The sequence below is a fragment of the Gadus chalcogrammus genome, chromosome 2 (assembly GCF_026213295.1).
Source record: "Gadus chalcogrammus isolate NIFS_2021 chromosome 2, NIFS_Gcha_1.0, whole genome shotgun sequence".
NCBI classification, from domain to species: Eukaryota; Metazoa; Chordata; class Actinopteri; order Gadiformes; family Gadidae; genus Gadus; species Gadus chalcogrammus.
Genome location: NC_079413.1, coordinates 3,584,682 through 3,597,299, shown reverse-complemented (window position 1 = coordinate 3,597,299; position 12,618 = coordinate 3,584,682). Strand labels below are relative to the sequence as shown.

At 47.6% G+C, this 12,618-nt stretch overlaps 1 protein-coding gene across 1 annotated transcript in view; it reads left to right on the top strand.

Moving 5' to 3' along the window:
• The window catches only part of LOC130403920 (voltage-dependent T-type calcium channel subunit alpha-1H-like), a 71,054-nt gene extending 66,336 nt beyond the window's left edge, over window positions 1-4,718 (top strand). The window contains exons 28-31 of the mRNA XM_056608467.1: window positions 2,310-2,464; window positions 2,716-2,792; window positions 2,916-3,111; window positions 3,265-4,718. Of these exons, the coding sequence (XP_056464442.1) occupies window positions 2,310-2,464; window positions 2,716-2,792; window positions 2,916-3,111; window positions 3,265-4,116 (1,280 nt within the window). The 3' untranslated portion in view covers window positions 4,117-4,718. The remainder of the gene's footprint in view (window positions 1-2,309; window positions 2,465-2,715; window positions 2,793-2,915; window positions 3,112-3,264) is intronic.
• Window positions 4,719-12,618: the final 7,900 nt, after the last annotated feature.

The following is a 12,618-nucleotide window of genomic DNA, read 5'->3' as shown; positions in this document are numbered from 1 at the left end:
GTACTTTTTAAGCATGCAGCCTTCACAGGAGATGATGTGCTGTAAGACTTTGTTTTGCTGAAGGAGGTCGTCCACAGGAATTGAACTAATGTGATATCGCCTCAATTAACCCAACTGCCTTTTCTACTGCTTGCTTGTTGTGGAGAATTAAAATAACATGCAAGTCTTACCAAGAGTTGGAAAATAAGATTAGCCCAAGTGTGTGATTAATATGGACTTATGAAATATAAATATTTGACCATCTTGTCACTTTGTTATGATTATGTGTGTGTGTGTTCAATTGATCCAATCCAGTCACAACATATATATGCATGACTCACTGTCTTTGAATTTATTCTAAGAGTTATTGGGAGTATGTCCATATTACATTCCATAAATATGAGATGTTGTTGAATACTTCATCAATGCCACTAAACAAAAGGGAATCCTTTACTCGCCTGTACATACGACCACAATGGAATCTACCGCAGTACAACTCTGAGAAGCCATGGATGTTTTAGTGTAATATATATATTCTAGTCTATTGTATTTTTTATGCCTTTATGGACAAGAGAGTGAAGAGACAGACATGGCAGGGGAAGAGATGGAATGACATGTAGTATTGGTCCACAAGGGGGAATTGAACCAGGCTCCCATTAAGGTGCATTGACTACATGGTTAGTACACTAGTGGGATCAGCCCTGACCCACACCAGCCATGAAAGTAAACCGGGTATAGAGGTAAATATGGGCGGTAGAAACAAGTGCTGCATTTGATGATGAAAGGACTCGAAACCGTCATTATATATTCTATAATTCACACAGTAACTCTGGCTTACTTGTTGTCACACGATTTGCATTGGAATTATAGTTGTAACAGACAGTAGTATCACCGACGTGCCCAAGGTGATCGGGCTTGAAGTGAGTATAAATATGACCACCAGCACGAGGTACTGACTGAAGTGTCGTCCTATCTGCAGTCACGCTCTAATGGCATGTTGAGGCAAGGCCCCGGACAGGCCCAGCGCTGTCCCAAGGTACTACAGGCTACATTACCGATGAGGAGCTCCTGTGGGTGACAGACGAGCTTAGCTGCATCAGGCCAAGAATGAGCCACTAATTCTATGGACATGCAGGGAGGGCTCAAAGCTTCACTGCCAAGCTGAAATGCACAAAGTAAAAGAAATCGGAAATAGATTGAATGAATATTGACGATTGCAAAGTCACATTTTTGTCAACCAGGATCTATATCAAATGTGTTCCAGCTTGGCCATGAAGTTTGAACAAAAATAAGAGCTCTTGATAGGCTGCTGGGGGGGACCTCGCTGCAACCTTGAACGAATGAGAATGACCTCAGAGACCCTTGACTTGTTTTTTTCCTCAGTTTGTACTAATTAGCCTGCGCGGAACAATAACTGCTTGTGTGCTCACGGAGACCTCGTCTCTGGTTGCCTTGACGATGATCATCATGTCTATTAATAACATCATGAGAAAAACACCGTACCTCACAACTAAATGGCTCTCTGCGTAACCTCAGGTGCGCACCTGGGTTGCGTTGAACCCAGATCTGAGGTCTCCTACTACTCCTACTCCTACCCCCCCTCTCCCACTGCAGCCATCCTCCTTGCCTCTTTCCTGCTGGGCGCTGCTCACACACCACATGTGATGAACTCTAGCCAGACTATGTCAAATGAATGGTGGATGGTATTAAACCACACACCCCTTTGCAAAGGGTGTGCCCATGGAATCTGGCACAGTCAACCATTTAACACTTTAAAAAAGACACTTATACAGAAATGATCTAGAGAAATCAATAATATTGTGATGCTGCCGTATCAAGTACTAACTGTCAATGCCAAACGCTGATCGGATTATGCATCCGACTCAAATTAGGTCTATTTTGCCTGTCTGCATGCATGTTTGTGTGTCAGTGTGTACTTGCATGTGTTTTCTTTTAAGTTCCCTGGCATGGATGATGGCTCGCACAACTTCATTTGAAAGTATGATGCTTTGATGAACTTATGTTTTCTGCTTGTGGAAGACTTTTCTATTTTGATGGCACATTTCATCTGATTCGAAAACCCTTGTGATGCACCAAAGGTTTTGAAATGTCCTATCTAAATAAAGCATCCGTATTGTTAGTCAGTCGTTAGTTAGACATGGAGAAGGACGTCCTTTCATAATATGTCTTTACTCACTACTACATCCATTAAAATGTGTGTGTGTGTGTGTGCGTGCGCGTGCGTGCGTGCGCGCGTGTGCGTGTGCGCGTGTGTGTGTGTGTGTGTGTGTGTGTGTGTGTGTGTGTGCGTGTGCGTGTGCGTGCTCCAGGTTCTGTGACGTCGGTCCACTCCCAGCCGTGTGAGATCCGGACCCTGCTGCAGGTGCCCGGTGTCTCCCCCCTGCCCAGCCCACGGGTGCCCCCTCCCCTCCCCCGCATCGCCCCGCCCACACCCAGCCCCTCCCCCATGGCCCTGCGTCGACAGGTCCGCTCACGCACACACACACACACACACACACACACACACACACACACACACACACACACACACACACACACATGGTGATTCAATTTGTAAGCAAGTGAAATTAATGTAATGAGAAAGAAAACTCACTGGGCTTGCGTGTGTGGATGCGTGCAAGCGCGCGCATGCGTGTGTCTGGTGTGTGTGTGTGTGTGTGTGTGTGTGTGTGTGTGTGTGTGTGCATGTGTGTGTGTGTGTGCATGTGTCCACAGGTGGCAGTGAAGCTGGACTCCGTGGAGTCCCAGGGCTGTGATCCGCAGCAGCTGCTCCAGGACAGACCGGACCCCTTGCCCCTCTCCCCTCCGCCGCCCTCCTCCCCGCTGGCTCTGCTCCTCCTCCCACCCCCTCCTGCCTCCCCTCTGTCGTTCCCTGCCCCCCCCGCCTCCCCCCACTACCTGCCCCGCCCCGCCAGCCTGCGCCGGCCGCGGCCCCGCCCGCCCCCGGCGGCCCGCGACCCGGCCGACGAGGAGGTGAGCCAGATCACCGGCTCCACGCTCAGCCTGTCCCGGGAGGACGCCGAGGGGCCCGGGCCAGAGGCGGGCGGGGCCAAGGTCTGCCGCAGCCACTCCCTGTCGCCCTACACCTCTCCCTTCTCCTTCGACTCCTGCGTCGCCCCCTTCCCTCCCCACCCGCCCCACCCCCCTCCCCCGGCGCCACCTGCTACTGCAGGAGGAGGAGGAGGAGGAGGAGGAGGAGGAGGAGGAGGAGGAGGAGGAGGAGGGCGCGCGCTGGGCTTGCCCGAGGGCGGCGGCGCCTTCCAGAAGCGCCGGCCCGGCAAACCACTGCCGGCGCTGCCGACGGAGACGTCGGCGCCGCTGCCCGGTTACCACGACGATCAGCGCCGTCACTCCATCGAGGTGTGCTCGGCCGACCCGCTGGAGGCGGCGGCGGCGGCGGCGGCGGCGGCGTTCCCGCCGGGAGACCCCTACCGCCTCCTCCCGGGGCCGGGCGGCGGGGCGAGGAGGGGGTTCCCCACCAGGGTGCAGTCCATGGGGGGGGGCTGCCAGCGCAAGAAGAGACTCAACCCACCCTGCATCTCTGTGCAACCGCCGGCGGAGCGGGACCACGCCCCCCCGGCGCCCGCCGCCCCCCCCACTCCGCCGCCGCCGCCGCCGCCGTCGGACTGCAGCGTGATGCTGAGGAGGAGGCCGCTGTCCTCCGACCTGACGCTCTCCGCCACCTGGGCCCCCGACGCCCGGCCCCCCGCCGCCGACCACGTGCCGCTCCGCGCCCACCCGCCGCTGGCGCGCACCCTCACCCCGGAGCCGTACCTGCGCACGTGTGCGCGGGCGCACGCCGCCGCACGCACGCACCCCTCGCCGACCCCCGGTCCGAACATCTTCGTCCAGCCGCACGCGCCCGTCCTGGCCAGCCCCGCCCACTTCCCCCCGCTGACGCACACCCTCTCCCTGTCCGCCCAGTGCTCGCCGATCAGAGGGGACTACATGCCACTCCCCCAGTTCACTTTTGACCAATCGGAGGCCGTGTACATGAGCGGCCTCTCTGCGGGGATACCGGACGCAGACGCCGCCAACTGCCCCTCGTCGCCCTTCGACAGCAGACTGGAGGACAGGGCGGGGTTTAGCGCCAAGAACAGACGGACGGCCCAATAGGAGCTGTGCGTGGCCTCAAGGAAGTCAACCGGATTGGTCGGATTACAAACCCTTGATGGTGTTCAGAAAGAGGGATGGTCTCACTTATTGGACGCTGGGGAAAGGGAAGACATGTTGGATACCGACAAAAATAATATATAAACAGCCAATTCCTTTACCTCAGAGCACAGAGACGATGCAGTCCCGTGCTAGGTTGGAGGAGGCTGGGGCGGTTTGTGGGCGACAGATTGCGAGGGTACCTGTGAAACCGCTTGCAGGGTACGCTGCACCCACTGTTGACGGTGTGTCGAGGATTGAGTTGGTGCACCACACCGGGACTTGAGGCACCAAACTCCGTAGCCAAAGTTTTACGTTTTCCTTTTTGTTTTTCATTCGTTTTTTTGGTCGTCGTCGTCCCCTCCGAAAACCACGCAAGCCAATCAGGAAGCAGCGTCTGGCTGACAACCTCTCGACCCTTCGGCGGGAAGCGGTTCTGTGAAATGCGAGCGTGTTGGTTGGGGGGGAAACTTCAGGTTTTCTGCCGAGGAGGGGTCTCTGATTTTGCCACTCCTCTGCTCCCTGGATCATATTGATCAGAGTAGAAGTTTGCGTGTGTGTGTGAGTGTGTGTTTTCTCCTCTTTGTGAGTGTCCCCCCATTGCCCCATCCCCCCCCCCCCATTGTTACCAGTGTGTGCCGTGTGTGTCTTGCCTCTGCACAGACAAGGCAGGGCATTGTAGTGTCTGTGTTAAACGGTGTGTCATGCGGTGTGAATAAAGAAAAATATTGTGTTTGTTGAGATTTAAAAAAAAAAAAAAGAAAAAGAAAAGAATAATGGCTCTATCCATATGCACATATTTTTATAGAAATCTATAATGTTTTTTGCACACAATGAATTTTGAAGTTCAACCTGCTTGTTTGTTTTTCTATCTCCGTCGTCCTATCGTGACTGTCTGTTTGTGGAGGGCAGAGAAGAAGAAACACAGAGGGTGGCTGAGCGCTCACACCTCTTTCCAGACATTGACATGAAGGAGGCAGGATTTGTATTTTTTTAAGATGACGACGAGGATGATGACGAGGAGAAGGATGATGATGATGATGATGATGATGAGGATGATAATGGCGATGACTATGATGACGATGACGAGAAGGTGTGTGATGTGTTTCCGTAGCTGTGTCCCAGACCTGCTCATCCGTAATCTGGTGTGGCAAGCCTTAAGGAGCGGGGGGCTTCAGTGTTGAGGAGCTGGGGAGGAGTCATGTTCTCTGAGATGTTTGTCCGCTTAAGTCTGCTGTCTGATCCCTTCGTCCACTCTCAAACCAAGCGTAAAGGGTGTCCGGTCTTAGAGCAGGACGTCACATCCACCAGGATCGTCTTGGGAGTCTGGGTGTTGTCTTGGAGTTTATTTTTCGGAGACAGGGGCGTTTTGCTTGAATTGGCAAGAAAACTAAATGATTTGTCCAAATATGTCGAAAAAACGTTACTCGATGTTATGAATACAAAGCGATCCAAAGTTGACCTTCGCTGGAAGGTCTCTCCGAGGTTTCGCGGACGGTGGCTGTGACAAGCATCTCATCAGGGGACATGTTTTTCAGTGCCGGTTGTCAGCTGATCAGCTCTGGGACCAGATAGTGTTTCTGTACATTTAAAGACAACCAAACTAACTAACCTAATAAATATGTGTAGCCAGGGTGCAATAATAATAATAATTATAATAATTATGAATAAATGCTTTGTTGAAATATATGGACATCCACACTAGATAAGACAGCACCACTCTTTGTTGTTCATACATACTGTAGAATTCCCATATATAGTATGTGTTAGAAGGCCATTTCTATATGACAGTCAGTATGTCTATCTGTAGTGTTGATGCTACTGTATGTACCTGCCCCCCCCCCCCCCCTCCCCCAACCCCCATCCCCATTGCACTTTGGATGTGGTATCAGAATGGTAAACACCATAGGTACTGTTTAAACCTTAGCACAGGTCCAGACCATCCCAACACATTCAAAACACATTGAATCCACCTAATAGTGAACCCTGTAGGGCTACAGGCTGCAAATGAACCCTGAAGCGCCTTCCATTTGAAACACCTGTCACTCATTGGGTCTCTAGGGCCCAGGCTCGGGACCAAAACATTGCACACCATAAAAAAAAATGCACGTCGGTCATCTGTTCCCCTATTGGATGAATGCGTCTGGTAATACGCTCCCTTTGTAGTCGTGGCTAGCAAAAAACGTTGGATAAAAAAATAGGACATTGATCCGGCTGATCCAAAAGGCTTTGGATTCAGCGTTCCAGTCTGAGCGCTCCCAGAGGGTCCATTTAGACCTGAGCCAGTAAGGGGCCTGTTTTAAACCGCCTGCTTCAAAGGCAGCCACCCAATACTTTACGGTACCCAGGATGGGTTTGGTGGCTCCTTTGCTCAGCCGTAGTAAATCCGAAATAGTATTGAATTGCTGCATTGTTGCCATGGGCAACAACTCCCTAACGCATGCTCAAAGGGACACACACACACACACACACACACACACACACACACACACACACACACACACACACACACACACACACACACACACACACACACACACAGGAATAATTTGGCTGACGTTGTGAAGAGAACATTGTAAAAAAGAACAGCAGAAGTGTTGTATGTGCTGAACGCCTCATCCCTTCCAACAAGCATCCCCTCCTCCCTGTCCCCGAGCAGTATGCATGTACAGTAGAGGACATGACATTTATGGGAATAACAATGTGCTTCATGTTAGTGTTATTTATCGCTGGAGAAACATCTCCCGTTTCTCCTGTTTTATACCCTTTTGGTGATAAGGAACTTTAAGCATTGCTACATTTAATAGTTTAGAATATAGCGCCTGGTTTGGGCACTTTGCGTCCACGTTCTTTGACCTTTAACCTTACCTGGGAGAGGTGTGTCCTGATTGGTTGACCTATTTAAAACCATATTCAGGGTTGGCAAAGTTCAGACGGTTGTAGGAAGCTCACACGGAAGTCGGGCAGATTTCAAAGAAATGATTTTTAAAAGGCTAATAAGGTCCAGACAGAGCTAGGAATGGAAGGAATGGCCGTCTCAGCCAGAAGAAATGAAATGAAACGTAAGGAAAAGGAATGGTCAAGGTCCACAGCCAATGTTCATTGTTACTAATGGATAAAAGCACAGCTTGGTCATCTTTGATGAACTCTTCTTCCACTCTTCTCTTTCAGGCGTGTCGCCCCCTGCTGGCCACGTGTGTTATGATCAGTTTTGTCCCTACCTGTTAATTTTCTGACATGCTGTAGCCAATTACAGTTGTTGGGGAAATGTTTTGTAAATGATGGGGGGAGAGGTTTATATGAGATAGATGAGGAATACGTCCTCTATCTCATTCTTAGTGGATAATTCTGACCACAAATAGAGTATTCATGTTAAACAATATGGTATTGGATAGGGATATAGTTATCAAAGGTTTGCAGATCGTTGGATCGTATTTAAATCCTCTTGTTTTATCGAGGAAAGCATTTTATTGATTGCATGTTACACACGTTTTAAAGGGATGGGGGGAGGGGAGATTTTTCTTTTATATATGGATTTTTAGGCAATTCAATTTGTAGATGAACTTACTGGTTGCACTGGCCTCAGATGGATTAAAATGCAGTACAAGACCGATCAAGTGAACCTGTTCTTCAACTACACGTGGCGGCGGGATGATGACGCACTCCCTCTTGGTGTGATTTTCTAGTGACGGAAATGTGAAACAGTTGTCCGTCTCTTAGGAGAGCCGCCCTTCTGATCGTGCTGACTGCTCCTCCTCGTACTTCGCCCCCTTGTGGGGCAGACCCTCCTGTTTGATCCGACGTCAATTGTTTATTTCGCTAGGGCCCCCTCAATCACTTCTTATTTGTAATGGATAGATTTGGACTCAAACTTTACAGGGTTGGACATGTGGACGGTGCGGTACCAACGCAAAGTGTCCTTCGAGGACGTTATCACGACGATCAGAAATTCCAGTGGAAACTCAACTTTTAATGGGTCCGACAGTTTTTGTTTTGTTATGTTTTTTTTTAAGGGTATAGCGATTTACCACCTCCAAAGCCCACCGCCAGCCCCTTCTCCCGCCGAGCCTTACTAGGGAGGGATGGAGGTTAGCGTCTGTCCATCAGAGGCGGGACTATTTTTCTGCAATAACCCCCCCCTTCCCCGCCCCCCATCCCCTCCTCCCAAAAAAATGACCAGAGATGGGGAGGTGTTTCAGGCACCAACATGTATTTGGACATGGTTCCACGTTGTAATGTGGCTGATACCTGTGTAATGATCAACCAATGACCTGGATGATTCTCCCCGTCTATTAAAAATATACAACATTTTTTTTATTCCTGACAAAGAGTGTGTTTTTCTGTCTTTTGGTTGATTTTCTTCTTGCAGGATTACACATGGTTATCATCAAATTCAATTAATTCACAGTAATCAATGCACTTCACATTGTACAATATGCAAATAATGTAAAATAAACGATTTCTTAAGAAGAAGATGAATGGCAGTCCTCCAATTGAAAGGGGGATATTTTGCCTACATAAGCAAATCAATATATCTGCCTAACCAGCTGTATAATAACAGTCCATAATAATGGCCTTTAGATAGGCCTATTTACATTGAGGGTGAGAGCAATCAATTAATTTTTTTTATATATATATATATATATATATATATATATATGTATACATATATGTTTTTGTAGGCCTACTACTTTACAAATCTTACTACAACATATAGGCGGCGGCCTAATGCATGATTGGAAATAAGATGATCTTTTTTAAAGGCGGGGTAAGGGGATTTGGCCTTCCAATCAAAAGCTCACCTGTGAGAGTATCGGACGAGGCCAGGCCCGGTCACGGCCACTTGCAAGAAAGATACGCCAATCAGGAAGACGACAACAAAGCCAAAGTACCAGTGCCCTCGGTTTCAAGCACGCTTTACGTGCATTTATGCATAACACGAAAGGAGTAGAACATAAGGTAAGTGACTGGTTGTGCCGCCTGTGTGATTGGACTATATCTAAAGACCTCGAACAATCTATATCATATGTTGTCACACTATGGTGTGATTATCCCAACCAATTAAATATCACAATGTGATATTTAAATGGTAATTACTTGGACCTCCTTGTAGAGGAATGGTCCTTAGCTCAACCAGTACAAGTGCCATCTAAGATAGTCTCAAAGGGTGACGAGGGGAGTTTTGTCGTCATTAAATCAAATCGTTTTTGCTCGCCACTTTCCGTTCCAATTCCGTCATCTTTAAGTTTGACGCATTTCACATAAAAATGACTAATATAAATGGTAGATTCTCTTTTAAACATTAAGATTCATACACATTGTTATGCAAATTGTCACACCATATGGTCCCTTTGTCATGCCATATGATATGATCTACGTTTTACAACTGAAGTCGTGTAGGCTATATTTGCAATATAACTTAGCCTACTGAACAATATATATAAACTGCTGCACATTGTAAAAAAAACACAACATATTTATGCTGTTAACAATATAGAAAAATAAATAATAATAATAGCAAGGAGGCTACTTCCTTTGGTTCCTCATTGAACTTATGTTTATGGTAAAGAAAAAAAATATATAGATCTTTAGTAGACCAGTCACGTTGGCGACAACACAGAATGTAACTTGTTCGATCCCTAGTTCCCCTCAGTTTTGAGGTGTCACCTAGCAAGACACCTAACCCTAACTACTCCCGAGCCGGCTGTTCACCTGAATGGCCTAATTGATATTGATATTTTCAACTGGATACATATTGCATCTGGTTAAAGCTTTCATTGACCGATTGTCTTCCTTCTACCCATAACATAAATGGGAAATGGATTACGGTCCAAAATGACGTTGCTCATGACCGTCCCTAGAGGTCGCACTGAGTCGGGAAAGAGAACTTGTATACCTCCATAACTAAACAGGACACATAGTGTAACTCCGCCCCTTGCAGTTGTTGGTTTCCGGACAACTCTCTGGGCTGTCTCTCCTCCAAGAGTTCTGCTGTAAATAGTAGGATTGTTGGATGGATCCCAGATTATCTCTAACCATAGCCATTCATTTAAACGTAATCGATTAGGCCTACCTAAATTTAACCATTCTCTAACCGAATGTGTGAACTCAAACATCTCTAACCTCATACCTAAACCTAACCATCTCTAATCTAATGTTTAAACCTAGTTATCTCTAACCTAATACCTAAATCAAACACTCTAACCTAATACCTAAATTTAACCTGCGTTTCTGGACCCGTTTAACTGGTTTTAAATAGTGTGTTCTATCGCGTAGGCCTATTTACTCTGCCATCAGAGCCTATTCAGCAAATTCAATACCAACTAATCGTTTTTTCTAAGTGCATAGCTAAATAACTACCACCAGGTGGCAGTATCCAACTATATATCGTGTGTGTGTGTGTGTGTGTGTGTGTGTGTGTGTGTGTGTGTGTGTGTGTGTGTGTGTGTGTGTGTGTGTGTGTGTGTGTGTGTGTGTGTGTGTGTGTGTGTGTGTGTGTGTGTGTGTGTGTGTGTGTCCCCTCCACATCTTACCGTCTCCTGTGGGTTTACAGAGACAGAGGTTTACAATTTCTCACACTGTTGTGCTTTGTTCCTTTTTAGAAGGGCTTTTCTTGTGTGGTTGCTGTGGTTGTTTGGGGACAGCTCCTTGCCGATAAGCTCTGGAGTGTATATCAAGCAGATGTGTGACGCTGAGGCTTCAGCCTGGTCTCATGTGTGGCAAAGAATACACCCATGGCAAGCAAAATGGGTCAAACAGCTCATTACGATTTGTGTTAATGTCATTGGATTAAGCATGGTCTTTTAGACCGTGTACATTGTTAGGTGATAACATTGTCTCATGTTGTGTTACAATATCAATAATGCATTTTAATGCCTTCCGCGACTCTCTCCCTTGCCCAGTCGCTCAATATAACTGCCAAGGCAATACGCCTCATTGACTTAAGATATGACACGTCGTGCAGGGGGTCTCAGGACAGATAACATTGGTGCATCTGCTTTCCGGCTCCCAGGCTGAAACGAGACCAGTTTTACAGCGATTTCTTGTTTCTAGTGCGGCCGGTGAGTCTGTACCATGTGTCTGACAACGCCTATTGCGTGGAAATGGGTAGGAATGAAGGACAATTAGTGTAGTTGTGGATGTGCATTGTGTTGCTTGCAAAGCGTTATGCAAATTGAGATTCAGTGCCTCCTGGCTTAATCATTTCAAAGTCAATCACAGGTACTGCATTTATAAGCGTATAGCCGTCGGCATGTCTATTGGCACACACAGGGTTCCATGAAAAATAACCCATTTTGTTGTGCGGCTGATATGACGCTGGCGTTCCCACAGGCCCCTCCAAGGTTTATCACAAAGTAATAGTTTGACTTGTGCACAACGTGTCCTGAATGGAAGAAAGCTTAGAGATGCAAAGAGGTGGTACCCTCAATTCATTCCTATGTATTGTCCACCACAACTCACTGAATCGATTGTGTGTCCAATCAAATGGCTTGATGTGAGGCAGAAAGTGTGTGGGCATTTGCACAAAGTCTGCACAGCATGTGTCCCACACCTTTCTAAGAGCAGGAACCCCAAACACAAGGCCACCCTCCTTTGTGCTGCAAACACAACACAACGCAAGGGTTTGGGACAAGGTTTTTTTTTCATGAGCATCGCATTGTGTTTTCGTGCACCTGGTCTATTATGAAGAATACAGCCTTTAATTGATTGAATCACAAGTGACCAAATTGCGTCAATGGGGATTATCAGTTGGGACAGTTGATGGCCATGAAAATGGACAATCTGTCCCTCCTGTGTGTAGCATTTATCAAAGCAAATGTTTGTTTCACTCTTAAGTTTACTTTCCTTCAGCCCCTCAAGCCAGCTTCACCCCGCAAAGTGGTTGAGCAGATCAAACTCTGCTGGGAGCTCAGCTTTCCCCAGTGCCTGATCTACACCGCGATCAATATCGTTCCCGAAAGCTCTGCAGTCGCCATCATAAGTTAAATTATGACTCTGACCCAGAGCAGCAAAGTGACCACCCAGCGCAGACAAAACAATTTAGTCTGCTGAAAACGTAATGAAAACGGAGTGTACTTAATTGTCCCAGGTTTGAAGCTGTGGTTTTAATTCTAGTTGGCTGTGGCCTTTTAATCAGGCAGAGAAGGTGGTGTGGTGGGGGGGGGGGGTGTCAGTGGGCTAGTGTGGGTAGCCACGCCAGGGGGTAGCTTCACCACAGGCGACATTTGTATGAACGTTATACAGTTTTATATCCGAACATATTGTGTTCTTTATAGTGATGTCAGTTATTCAATACATTGCAGCATTCAGGGATTGAAAACACCAGACAAAGGCTGTAGGCACTGGCCAGTGAACAGTGTTGAAGCTCAGCTGTTGGTTGGTCTGGTTGGTGTTTGTTGGTTGGCGGATTTCCCTCACAATGCCTGTGTCGCAACCTGGCTCATATTGTCGGCTTCTTCCCCTTAT